A 14,355-nucleotide genomic window follows, 5' to 3' on the forward strand; every position below is an offset into this window, starting at 1 on the left:
CATTTTCTAGAACAACAACTCCATATACATGTCTTGTATAAAATTTAAATGACATTTGACAAAACGGTCTTCATGTTTCATGTAGTACACTGGCTAGGATTTACCTGTTTAGGCAATGGTTTGTGTGTCTGTGTGTGTGTGTCTCACCATTGGCGAGGCAGTCTGTTCCATGCAGCGAAGGATGAGGGCTTGGCTGTTCTCCCTGACTTGGTCCTTCCCATCACCCAGCCTGTCCACCAGAGCTGGCAACACTACACACAGAGAAAGGGAGTGGGTTGGTGAGTAAGAGTCAGTATATGAAAAACAGTTCACTGTGCATGACACTGAAACTCTAAATCTCTAGAGGATTTAAAAGCCAAAGATATTTAAGACTGCCCCCGAGTGGTGCACTTTAAAAAAAAAAAAACCCCAAAAACCCCAGTATATTGTGCTGATGTAATGCAGTGACCACAGAAAGCCCTTTCAATGCTGGAAAACCAAGCTATGAGAACTGTAAGTTACTCCAATTCTCCCAATTTAGGAATACTGTTAAAAAAAAGGCTAAAAGTATTTACATCTTAAATATTAGGTGAATAGGTATGTGGCTGTTTTTAACTTAAACTGTACTTCTAATCAACAAATCGTACTACTAAACTAACTAAACTCACAACAAACTGACAACTAAAATTAGAAAACCAGTTTATTCAAAGCCTGACATAACCCAGCTGACCTTCTCTAATAAATAAAACCAATCTTTGTACATCTGTACTCTGAAATTGTTTTTTGTTAATAATTATTAGTCCCTTTCCCCAAGCCTATTGGGTCTATGGGAATTTTTTTTCAGACAAAAAAAAAAAAAAAAAAAAAAAAAAAAATCCCAATCACCACAGTTTGTATGTGGGTGTGTGGTGTATTTGGATGACATTGTTTGTGTGTGTGGCATGTGTGTGTGCAGTCTAGCCGGACCCTGTTTGACAGGACTAAGCTATAAATAAATCAAATATGGATATTTAATTATAAACATTCATATCATTTTTATGCAAAAAAGGTCAACAAGTCTGCTACCAGGACAAAACACTCCACCAATTTCCATTAACCCCTCAGCCACTTCCTGCTCATACTCACAATGCTAACAAACTACTGCAACTTAAACAGTGGCACTGATATATGATGTACTAGTGGAATAATGTATAAGCGAACTAATGTATTTTCAGAAAACTAACGATAAATTATGACACCAACCTGTGATGAACTATGTTATCAAACAGACATGTGCTGCTAAAGTTAAATAAACTTTGTTTTATTTATCACTAGCTATCACAATTTGCCCCACCCATCAAATGGATGGGATTGATGCACTGCTATGCAACATAACCCTGGGCTGTCCATGCTTTGAGACTGTCATTGGTGCACTGCAATTTCAAGGAAGAAATGGTCAGCCATGGTATTGATCTATTTTGCTCATGATTATGAAAGAAAGAAAAAAAAAAGACAGAAAAAACCCCCAAACCCCCAAAATTTGTTTATTTAGCAGTGGATGTCAGATCTGGTATGTCAGGCTTTGGATACACTAGTTGTCTTGTTTAGTTGGGTCACTTCATTGTTAATTTAGTTAGTTGGATTTGTTGCAAAGAAATACAACATACAATAACAGCAATCTCTAATTTAAGTTAAAAACTGCCACATAAATGTCTTGATGCATTGTCAATCATCCAGGAAAGTAAATCTCCAAAAGTTGATTCTGTTCATCTGGACGTAGCGTTTTGTGGGAGCAACATTTCGTCACTCATCCAAGTGACTTCTTCAGTCTCAGCTGACTGCAGGTTTCCCCAAACCTTATAAACAGTAGATTTGCATAATGACTGAAACCAGCCCACTGAAGGAACAATGGGCTGTGAGGTCAGTTCCTTAATCATAATTATGCAAATTCCTATGACCATTGATCAACAATCACTGACCAAAACCCACTGATCAAAGAACACTGATCAATGGCCATGAGTACCATTCACAGAGAGTTGGGGAATGGCTGCAATCACAGCGTTGTAAGATGGCGAAAGATGTACCCATTGTTCCTTCAGTGGGCTGGTTTCAGTCATTATGCAAATCTACTGTTTATAAGGTTTGGGGAAACCTGCAGTCAGCTGAGACTGAAGAAGTCACTTGGATGAGTGACGAAACGTTACTCCCACAAAACGCTACGTCCAGATGAACAGATTCAACTTTTGGAGAGTGCCACATAAATGTTCACCTAATAGTTAATAGCATTAACCAACAAAAAAGTCCCCAACTGTTTCATTAGACTGCAATCTTAGCTGTAATTTCTGAGATTCTGCTATTTCTGTGTGTCAGGCTGACCTGACTGAATGGAAGGCTCCAAACTGCCTCCAATTAATCTTTCAGATATATTACGTGTTGATGTACGAGTATCCTTTATTACACAGTGTTTTAACAACTTTCTAACAGTAGATAGATAACCCATCTCTCCATAAATGATTCTCTGCTTGTAATTCTTCTTGGTCAAAAATCTTGTAGTCTGCTGTCATGCTAGTCTGCACTGCTTGACCCCATTTGCAAAGGTAAATACAAATTTACACAGACCTCAATTTATTTGGGTTTTCACAACACAGGTTGGACAGATCAACTCTTTGGTCAGTATATCCTACCAAATCCTACCAAATTTCTCAATGGTTGGACAACTGTTACGGTTACGTTCATAATGAGAAAAACAGTACATCAATAACTTTTCAGCCAAAAAAACAAAACAAAACAAAAAAACAACCCCAAACACTTTTGCAGCAGTTTTCATATTAACAGCTCAGCTACCACCAAGCCAATGTCCTCTGAAAACTGTAAACCAACTTGTCTGTGTTAGAACATTTAACACTTTAGCCAATGAGTGTCAGAACTGATACATTTCCAAATGTTTGATTTTATAATAGCTTTTAAAAAAAAAAGAAGAAAAAAAAAAGAGCACACACATCCAGCAAGAGTTTTACTAACGCCATCATTAAAGGGCAGAAGCTGCTCCGCCTAAACCAACTGGATATGAAGCTGCCTCCCTTACAAAAGGAAAAAGGGCTCAGAGTCATATGTTATGATTTCACTTCCCTTTCAGTGAATTCACTTGGAACAAAATTAAAACAAAACAAAATACAAAATAACAGAACAAAATATTACAACCACACGTGTCTTGGCTGAAGACACTTCGAGTCACGCATATTCACAGATGACCTGTGAAGACATATTCGAGGCCTCCGCCTGCACATGTACCCCTCTTATCACAGTCACCCCTCAGTTCTTAGACTCTGGCTGGCTATCTACTACTAGTTAGCTCTTTTGTCCACAGACTCTAAGTTAGGCCCCGTTAATGTTAGCCAAAACTACACAGTTGGCATGTAGGCCACGTGTGAAATGTTAACTGCATGTTTTGTTGCCAGGTTCGGTGCTAAACCCTGGACAATATCATCCACAGATGTGATACGAATCCAAATCTAGGAGCTGGCTCTCAGATGCCTGCAGTTCTGCCATCTATCCCCAAGAGAGCAGCACATCTGCTGCTGTGGTTACGCTGCTGTGAATACAGCCTCCAAGCAAAGGTCCACCTTCAGGGCTCCAGAGAGACCTGACGTCTCAAAGGAACAACCTTCAGTCCTCTTCGCTATGGGACAGAGTTAAGAGGGGTTCCAGCAGCAGGGAGACACTCCTTCCCCCTATCTGTTGTTTTAGAAGGCACTGCAGCTCGCTAGTTATCTCTGCACACTTTAGTTTGACACTATTATTTGAATGCGAGATTGTGGCCTTTCTGCTGGGTCTGCCATGCCCCAAGGCGCTGGTGTTCCAACTTCAGTTCAATGACTGCTCTGAGGGCCATGTATACATGTCTTGTACTGTAAATCCTGTACTGAATACATTGAATGGGAATAAAATGTTATGACAGTAACTTTTGTTCCCTGAAAAAGAGGACCATGGTACAACATCAAAGCCCTTTTTCCATTAGTTTTTACTCGGATCAGCTCGACACGACGTGGTATGACTCACCTTGACTCGTTTTCCATTACAATCCAGTATCAGCTAATGTGTGTAGGGTTGTTATAGCAATGCTATACCATGAAAAGTGTGCTGAGCCCACCGAGGAGGTACTAATGGAAAGGGGCTCAAGTTGCAATTGAAGATGGGCTATCAAACCGAGGAATGATTATAAAAACAGGTGTATATGTGCAGAATGGGCCTTACATATCTCATCACAGGTCGTCTGCCTTAAATGTAATAACAGAAGCGTCTTCAGCCAGAACACACAGGGGCATGATATCCCACACCGTACCATATACTGTGCTGTACCGGGTTCTTATACTTCTAGAACAGACGTTATAGACACTTTAACACTTTGTTTGAATGTGCTGCTAACACAAGATTTTTATGTCTATTTATAATTCATTTAGGCTAGAAAAGCTATCAAACGTATTCCATTTAATCTGGAGACAATAGATAACCTGCCTTTTTATTTATTTATTTTTTTAAATGAAGCGATATAGCTGTGTGCTGTTTTTAAAGATCTCCATCTATACAGTTGAGTAGCTTTGGGTTAAGTGCTACAGACAGATTCAGCTCAGAAAGTGTAGAATGCTGTTGGTTTTCATGTCTTCATTCTTAACTTGGGCAGCCTCAAAGTCAACAAACACAAAGGTTTGAATGGTCTCTCCCAAAATTTCTGTGTTATATAAACTCCAAACCTCCCTTTGACATTCATGCAATAATACACAACAAAATGGCATAACCCCACATGCACGCACGCACGCACACACACACACACACACACAGGAAAAAGACAGATGACATCACCGTATCGCTCCCCCCACTGATGTTTCACGCTAGGAATGTGGGTAGGAGTGTGTGTGTGTTTGTGAGTGCACATTATACTACCACAACAGCTGGTTGCCTTGGCAACAAGGACAATAACCTCAAACAGAAAAAGTGACAGCGGGGGCCATTGTTGCACATGACTTCATTTCTTTCATTAAAGATGAAAACATACACAGGCACACTTCTACTGAGCAATCTAACTGGCCAATCACGTCTCTTCATTTTTTTGTCAACAAGAAAATATAATTATGTCAAAGTAAAGTCCTTCATGATGTGCATGTTTCACTTCCCTTTCCACTTAACACCAGGGAGCTACTCGGAAGTGAAGGATGGTAACTGCACAGTTTTAAAGAGCACACACACACACACACACACACACACACACACACACACACAGTAACTGCAGCTGCCCTGTGCAATAAGTCAGCCCTGTAGATCAATACAATCCCTCGGTCTCAATGATCTCATCTTCCTCCCGTCAGTGTGTATGTGTGGGCGGGTAGGTGTGTGGAACAGTATGGGTGAAGGGACATGGAGAGAATACAGGGAAGGAGAAATGGAACTCAGAAAGAAGGAGAGAGATTCCATGACTGGCATTGGCTCAGAGAGATGTTTTTACCGTCAATCCGTAACACACACACACACACACCTGCATTCATATAAAGTTCTTGGATAAAGAGAGTGCGTGTGCTAGACTATACACAGTGCGACCAGTCCAGCCTTTACAGAGTAGCACAGCAGGCTTCAGCAGGTTTGCCGGTGACAAGAGGCAGTGTGGCTGACAAAGACAGCTGGTGACACCTTAAGCGGGCACCCACAAGGTCTGGCACCGAGATAACACACAAATACACACTGGAAGAGCATGAAATCTGATATGAGATTTAGTCCCTGAGGTCATGAATCAAGGTGTGGTTTTGGGGTGTATTAGAGTGAGCTACAGTGGGCCTAAATATAGAGATGCATAATAGACACGGAGTGGTGCCAGGCTGCGGGGCTGCTGGGTCTGTCTCAGAAGAACCACAAAGTGGAAGTGAGAGACAAAATGGAAGGACATATGTCAAAATACCGAAGAGTCACTCGACATCTAGTGAAACTGACTGCTATATTGTTTTTGTTACACTTCTGAATTCAAAAGGCCAGGCAAACACACTTCCTTGACTAGCGATTGTTGTTTAAGATAAAAGAACAAAGAGATAAAGATCTGTTTGCAGTGAAACTTAAAAGGACAACTTAAAGAAAATGAAGCGTAGAGATAGATAAGATATCTCACCTGTGCCGAGGTATCCTTTAAACCGCTCTCCCATGCGGTCCACAAATGCCCCACAGATATCTATCCCCAACAACGCCACCTACAAAACAGAATAAGAAAAATCAAAGAGTTATATAGCAGGCCACACACAAAAATGATTCTATTATACATATCAATACACAGTCCGTTTTTTACATCAGTGACAGCAGTGAGAGGAAGAGAAAGGGGAGCAGGATTACATTCGATTCTGACATCCTGAATATTTTTTAAAGACCATTGAGGTTGTTTATTGAGTTTCTACTGACTCAGCAGACAGTTGAGACTGTGAATGATCATTTTTCCATATTGAGAGAATCAAAATTTTGTCCCTACTCGCTTTAGAGATGTAATTTAGGCCAGTCAGGCATTTTCTGAACCTGTCCAAGTCTCAGCTATATCACAAACACGAGAGACTACTAACAGAAACAGAGTACAAACTGGATGTAATTTATTCTAAGCCGCTTAAGAGTGTCGAGGAAAAGAAAAATAAATAAAGACATTTCGGACATTTTAACGGTGTTGAATGAACATATGTAAACCCTCCAACCTTTCACCAACATACAGTACAACCAGGGCTGTGCACTTCATTCAGTTTAAATTGAAAGACCCAATTAAAAGACAACTTAATAAACTTAAATAAAGTCTATTATTTCTCCAAACTATTTGAGTTTGCGTCTTTGATAATCATGTTCTGAATATCGACCAACATAACTGTGATTTCTCCCACAACCTAGCAGCTCCAAATACAACTACTTGCTTTTGAGAACTGATGATACTCGAGCAACCTCTATGTTTTGGTGATAACCCCAACATGGAACAAAAAAAGATCTCAATAAAGACTGTGATAATTTCATCACACAAATGCTTAATGAATGGTGACAGGCTAAGGCTCAAAACACGCTTGAATTGTAATGTAGATTCTGTCGTTAACTCAGAGCTCAAACCGAGACAATGAGTGTCGTGTTTAATGGCTAACACCTTGCCGTTTCAAAGATAACTGCATGTCAACAGCTGCGGCACTCTTGGTTATGCAACACCCAGTCAGCTGTGTCCTCTTTAAACTACCTGCATAACTGCAGCTAATGGAGGTGCACACAGATCTGCATTTTGAAAATCCGGTTATAAATGATCCTGGAAAGAAACATAATGACTGAAGTCACATGTGGAATAGAATGTGATGGCACCATTATTTTGGTGTAGGATTGTGTTCTCTAAAGTCACCTTTAATAGTCCTTCCAAACTCTTCTCCACTGCCTCTCTGTGTTTTAATTCACCTCAGAAGCAGAAGAAAAACTGGCCTGCGATATGATTCTTAGGGGGAAGGTATACAGAGTTGTGTCTAGCAGTGGAGATGAGTTTTTCCACTGTGGTCCTGACTAGGATCACATGCGCTGTGCTGCTGGAATGCTTGTTTTGGCAGCGCTGTGGTAAAAACTGAAGTGAAAAAAAAAAAAATTAAACATGACACTCTGGACACAGTAGGGGAGTCAGACTGCAGTTTTTCCCTATTTTAGTCAAAGGAAGAGCAAAGGCAGGTATCTACAGAAACAAAAAGGGGAGCGATGAGGAAAGCATGAAATGGGGATGAGGGCCAAGTCATGACACACAAAGCAAAAATCACCTGGAGAAGAAACACAAGCCCTGGGTCAATATGATGACTCCCTCATACTGACCTAATTTACAGGGAAGGGGGTGGCAAAGACAAGAAAAACACCAAGAAAAAGATGAAAACGGTAAAGGATGGAAACAGCCCCTGGGCCTCCCATCCCCCTCTTCCACTCAGCACCCCAACAAGCTTGGTGCCCATAACCATATGGCATCTTCAATGGGAGAGACAGAGGAGAAGACAGAGTATGAGAGAAGGAAGGGACTTGACATGAGGAAATGCTGGAGAAAAAAAAAGCCTCATTTCTGAGAAGATTCAAGTCAGGTATGCCCCCAGAATACTTAAAAACCCTATACAATAAACCCTGTGCATGTTTTTTAGTAGCACTGACACCAACACATTTTCTGTATCTCCAGATTACAAGATTTAAAATGACGGGGGAGCTGAGGTATGTTGGAGAAAAGAAAAAAACAAAAACAAACTGCAAATATATTTAGTGCAGTATGAATGGCTCTTTGTGAAGGCCCAGCCTGCTTAGCCTGCTAATACGCATACCAGGTACAGGTTTTACTCTGGATTCCAGTAAGGGTTAAAGTGAGTGTTTGACTGAAGAAAAAAAAGTGTCCAACACTCATAGAGAAATAAAAACAGACACTCAAACCATAAGATTATAGAACAGACAGTTAATAGAAACTGCTAAGAACTGCTCACAATTTTTGGTAAATGAATGACTGTTTCAGTTATTCATCAAGCACAGATGCTCAACACCAGCTGGCTCTAGAATCTTCTCACACTGGTCGAGTTACATTTAAATTATAACATGAATTCTTAACAGAGAACAGTGGTAAGGCAATAGAAAAGACCGCATATGTACCGGGATTTGACCAAGCTAATAAGCAACTGCAGCTCTACTCTGAACCATTAATCCAGTGATTATAAAGAATAAAGAAAAGGCCCAGAAGCAGATTTAGACCATTGTCTGATCCTGCTCCTCAGAGCCAAGCTACTGTTATGGACTACAGTTCAACAGTTCCTGCAGCTGCTTCCCACAAAAAGCGGTGATCAATTCCCTTCACTGGACGGTGTTTCCTGTGAAGCACCTGCAGGAAGAAGCCGACACAAAAATAATTTTATTGCACAATAACAAAAAAAAAATCTGAATTGGACAGCCCCAAGTAGGGATCTGAATCATAAATCTCCAAGTTTATAATTTCCTTTACCAATACATGCAGCTCTATCTGACATGTGTTGACAGCGATGTCAAACTCAAGGCAGCAAAGTGAAGTCAGATAAAAGCATTTTCTATTGACGCTGTGTTCAGGCTTAAATATAATACAATGGGTTCAATGAAGTTAAAAACTGGTGTAGGCCCACAGACTGTACATGACAGATGGACAAAGCCACAAGAACATCACTTGCTTGTTTCTGGACTTATTTCTTAGGCTATGTCCACACGTATCCGGGTATTTTTGAAAATGCAGATTTTTCTATGCGTTTGCACCTTTCGTTCACACGTAAACGGCGTTTTCGGTCACTGAAAACGGAGATTTCTAAAAACTCCGGCCAGGGTGGATATTTTCTAAAACTCCGTTTTTGCATTTACGTGTGGACGAGAAAAACGGAGAAAACGCAGCGTCAAAGGTGTGCGCCTTTTTTGACGTCACAGTGTGCGCCATGTTGTTGTTTCGGTGAAATGAATTTCTACAATACTGTTACTGTTAATTGTACTCTCTGCAGTGTTTAAATGCTTACATATACACACACAGTTACTGTCCCTCCACACATACGACTTGGTTCTGCTTCTATGCCCCAGCTTTGTTTACTATTTCCCACCGAGGCTTCTAGACTTCTGATTGGCCAACATTTCTACACGGTTAGGAATATGGCGCCACCTGCTGCTTTGGCATGTTCCTAGCAGCGTTTTCCTTCATTTCTGCCTTTACGTGTGGACGGGATTATTTTTTAAAACGAAAACGGAAAATCTCCGTTTTCAAAAATACCCGTGTACATGTGGACATAGCCTTAGACGAGGCCAAAAAGTCCAGAGTAGGGCTGGGCTATATCATACCGTTCACGGTAATACCGGTGTAATGTTGGGCAACGATAAGAAAATGAAATATCGCGATAGAATATGGGTAAAACGCGCATGCGCAGAGCCTTTGTTTACATACGCACATGGCAGCGACGCAGAATGAGAAGAGCGAAAGTGGATCTTTGAATGAAACGGATGAACCAGAACTGGTTTGTAAAAATGCTGCAACTTCAGTGGTGTGGAACTGGTTTGGCCGTCAGATATACAACAAAGCACTATTTTTGGTAGAGCATGCTAGTGGGCTATCGTTATTACCGTGTTTTTTGGAAAATACGGCACACTTAAAATCAATCCTTTGATTTGTCTGAAAATCGACAGTGCCTTATGTATGAATTCTGGTTGTGTTTACTGACCTGGAAACGATTTTATGTGGTACACGGCGCTCGAAAATCTGTCAGATGTTTCAGTACGACTTTGCTAAGCTACGAAGCCACACCGCTTGATGGATTGTCGGAGCATTACGGCTATTGTAGGCAGGCGCCTCGCGGAGTGATACGTACTGTGCTTCAACATAATATTACCATATTGTGTGTGTATAACCTCTTTCTAAGTTTTGTGGATATTATACATGGTTATGCTGAGGATATGTCGGCCAATTTCCACTGGAAATGCCTTTTGGTTAAACTGTCAGCAAGGATTTGCATTTGCACTGTTAATTTTTTATATTTATTTTAATGCACTTAAAAAAGCTGCTTGTTTAAGTGAAAATACATTGATTTTTTTTTTTTTTTTTTTTTTTTTTTTTGCACTAATAAAGTTGAGGAGTTGTAAAGTATTTTGTCTAGTGTCAATTATATCGTCAGTTATATCGTTATCACAAATTTTCAAATGTATATCGTGATAAATATTTTTGGTCATATCGCCCTGCTCTAGTCCAGAGTTTCATTTATTAAACCTGGAAAACTGTATGCTAACAGAACTGATCACACAGCAAACCACATTAATTGTCAGATAATGCATCTTGAAGACACAAACACCACAAACATGCTCTTGAGGTCCACATCAGTAACATTTCTCAGGCCCATAGGTCACTGCTTGTGTAGGTCTGCTCCCTATAACCTCTAAGCAAAACTGATAATGACACAGGTATTACTTAAACATTACCAAATACCATTCCTTATTCTAACTGTAGACTGTGGTTATGTTTCTGTAGGTGTCTATCCTAAAGCATAGACTGTATATCATAAGTAGATATAATATATTATTATTATTGTTATTATTATCATTATTATTATTATCATTATATTTAAATGTATACTTATCTTATTTTACTGTTTATCGTATCGAGATGTTTGTTATACCATATAGTATTTTAATTTTCGCTACATACTATTCCACCTATTAAACGTATTTGCCTGTTGTACTTAACTTTATTTTTACAAAGTTGGGGTAAATTAAGCTTTTCTTATCTTATCAACGCAACCTTTAGTGTGTGGCATCTCTTACACTCCATTAGACACAATTACACAAATCAAAGTGTTTGGACAGAGGAGTGTGGATCAGTTTGAGCAGTGATGGGTCATATGGACCTGCTCTCCATAAAGGCAGCGTGCAATATTAATATTCTCTCTTCTATAGGCTCTCTAGCTTCTGTACTCTTGTGTGAGCAAAGTTGATTTGCTATTCTGTCCACACAAACACACACACAGAGAAGAAGCAGAAGAGGAAAAAGATGACATTATTGAACTGATCAATAAGAAAAGGAAACAGTGAAGGGCACACAACCGCAGCCAAGAAACAGAATATTTTTTCCATTACTAAGAGGCACTTGAGTGTGACACTCTTTGTGCCTGAAAGATGAGTATCTCTGAAATTTATTTGTGGGTCTTGAGTTGTGTTTTCCACTCACGCGTAGCGTGTGTCTGACTCTAGTTCTTGTTTCCTTTAATGCCTCCTGTATTCATCTCCTCTCTTCAACTCTTTATCACCCCCCCCCCACCCGCAACTGCTGACTCAGCATGTTGCTTACAGCTTAAGGCCTTCTACCCAACAGAGAGATCATGAGCATTGCTAAAAGCCTGCTGTATGAAGGCCTCTGGGGCTCCCAACTCACTTGCACATCAGTGCAAAGTGACTGATCTGAGCTCGAGTTACTGGCTGTGTCATCTACATAAAAGAACAAAACTGAACAAAGAGAGATGTTAGCTTATCACAGCCACAAGAGATAAAAAAAAAGGCTATAGCACCATGCAAAAACATTCACTGAGCATTTCTCTTCAGTATTTTTAACAATAGCAAAAAATTCAGCTTATAAAAAGCTTTCTTTTTGAACATCTATCAGGGATACTAAGCGGACAATTGGTGAAAACTCCACAGCTGTTTTTGTACAGTGCTTCTCACAATAGCGATTTCACTATTCCTAAAGTTTCCATGGTACTGAATGGAAATGAATATAACAAGTTGTGTTTAAAAGATCACAAGACCAAAATGACAAAGTCCAGAACACTTTCTTTTTCTAGCTGAGTGTTGTCAAATTAAAACTCTCTTCAAGAGGTTCAGATGCTTCCTTACGCTGAACACACAATTTCCACACTCTTACAGACTTTCTGAGTCCTGCATATCAGTGCAGATGAAACTAATCAGTCCAAAAAGTGACTTGAGAGTAAGACTGCAGCATGGCTTTAAAAGGGATTTCCAGCTGTTATGACTTGCTGTCTGGGCTGGTGTGATTTGCTGGCAGAAATGTCACATTCCTAACTCTGTCTGCAAACCAGCACATTACACACAAAATCCAGGACTTAAGCAAGGAAAATACTGCGAAAATCTTGAAGAGAGAGGAGATCAAAGGAGAGAGAGAGAAAATAAAACATGGATCATAACAATGAATCTTCCAACCCCTCCCCCATCTCATCCAATGCTCCAGCAGTCTACCGTCCTGACAATGGGTCTCCTTAACACAGACACACACAACCAAAACAGCAGCACAAACCCAACAAACCACAGGAATGCCCCTCAAAAGCACTCCTCAATGCCTGGGTTGCATTTAAAGATGTCTGCCTCTTGTGCTCCAGGATTAGGATAACTTGGGTGTCATAAAGAATCACAGAGCCTTCTGCTTCTTGCCAGCGCTTTTGTTTGAATTTTCCGGTGCACACGTTAATCTCAAAACATTAGACTTGGGTCTTCTTCATATCGTTAACAGGTCTTTAAAAGGTTTTACATCATCTTTTGAAAAATATCTAAGTAAATTTCAGTGGTGTCTCTTCCCAGGTGCCAGGCAAACCAGTGGAAAACAATTCATGAACAGGCCGAAGGAATGGCTCATACGATGACAGCTCAAGCTCTCTCACCTTGAAATTGCTGGAGTTCACCCATCCCGTTAACTCGCCTATAGTCTTGTCCAGCCGGGGCTTGTCCTGCTCTACGTCCGGGGAGCGATGCGGATCATTCAGATAGTCAATAAGGTCCTGTCCGACCTGCAACCTGCGGGTAACATCTTTCTGCAGTACCTGCTGGTAAAAATAGTCCATGTTGTCATGTTCCTCCATTGGGCACTCAGTGCCGTGCGGCCAGCCTCTGAAGCCGGCCGGAGACAGGAGACAGTGGTCGGTGGGACGGGGTGCAAAGGACTCGAGATGGGAAGTGTAAACCCTTCAAGGGACAGAGACACCGTGCAGTCTGGACTGCCCCTAACTGATGTTTAATCATCAACGTACAATCCCTTGCAAAATATATATTTGTATAGATCAATGTAGCATAGAAATCATCCCTCCACTTTATACGTTACGACAAAGACGAAGCTGGCTGGTTTCCTTATTAGATACCGTTAGCTCAGAGGGAACTTAAACTTGGCGAAACTTCGGGAAACGAATAACCGCAGTGGCCCTCAGCCGGTTCCTTTAATATAACCGCATCAGAAAAAAATAGCAAATATGCTTGGCTGTTATGCTAACAAAAATAGCACATAGAAAGCTAGCACGGCCACCCAAACAAATATGGACAGCTTCACAAAAGCTAGCTCAGCTAGCTAACGTCAGTTATCCGCAGGCCTCAGTCCGCCGCTCTATTCCATGACCGCAGGCTTTAAAGACGTTCAATGGTCAGCTCCGTCCGGGGCAAAGTTGCACCAAACTTCCACAACAAGAGCTCGGCTCCAGTCCAGGGGTCTCTGATTTCTCTTTAACCCAGGAATAATCGCTGCTGCCGTTAAAGCTGTTATTAGGCGCTGAAAGCTGCGCGTTGCCGGGGACTGCAGTTCACCAGGAGGCGCAACCGATCAACGATCAGGCCGATGGGTCTTCGGGCACTGCACAGCCAGCCTGCATAATGCCTGATGTAAAATGTAAAATGAACAAGTGCACTGTGAACCACATCCGTACTAAAACAGGGAAATATATACGCTTATTAACTTATATTGTCATTGCTTGTGGCTGGTTAATTTCTATTTTCTGTTCTAGAAACGATAAACAAAATTACTGTTTACGTGTGGGCGTGTCCGCTGTCTACAAGGCCCTCTGCTGACATCTAGCGGCGTCACGGCTGCACAGCCTCTATTCAAATTGCGACAGTTTACTATGAAGTAGGTCTTTC

At 40.9% G+C, this 14,355-nt stretch overlaps 1 protein-coding gene across 31 annotated transcripts in view; it reads right to left on the reverse strand.

Annotated features, from left to right (window-relative positions):
• clasp2 (cytoplasmic linker associated protein 2) overlaps positions 1 to 14,136 on the reverse strand; it is a 62,800-nt gene extending 48,664 nt beyond the window's left edge. For 4 of the 31 annotated variants that reach the window (XM_031729332.2, XM_039605678.1, XM_031729351.2 and 1 more), the window contains exons 1-3: positions 13,116 to 14,121; positions 6,110 to 6,188; positions 148 to 251 (exon numbers count right to left, since the gene is read on the reverse strand). In XM_031729332.2, the coding sequence (XP_031585192.1) occupies positions 148 to 251; positions 6,110 to 6,188; positions 13,116 to 13,313 (381 nt within the window). In that variant the 5' untranslated portion in view covers positions 13,314 to 14,121. Of the gene's footprint in view, positions 1 to 147; positions 252 to 6,109; positions 6,189 to 13,115 lie in introns of all 31 variants that reach the window. The other 27 variants (XM_039605670.1, XM_039605669.1, XM_039605661.1 and 24 more) reach the window with 15 other exon arrangements.
• Positions 14,137 to 14,355: the final 219 nt, after the last annotated feature.

The sequence above is a fragment of the Oreochromis aureus genome, linkage group 22, assembly GCF_013358895.1.
Source record: "Oreochromis aureus strain Israel breed Guangdong linkage group 22, ZZ_aureus, whole genome shotgun sequence".
NCBI lineage: Eukaryota > Metazoa > Chordata > Actinopteri > Cichliformes > Cichlidae > Oreochromis > Oreochromis aureus.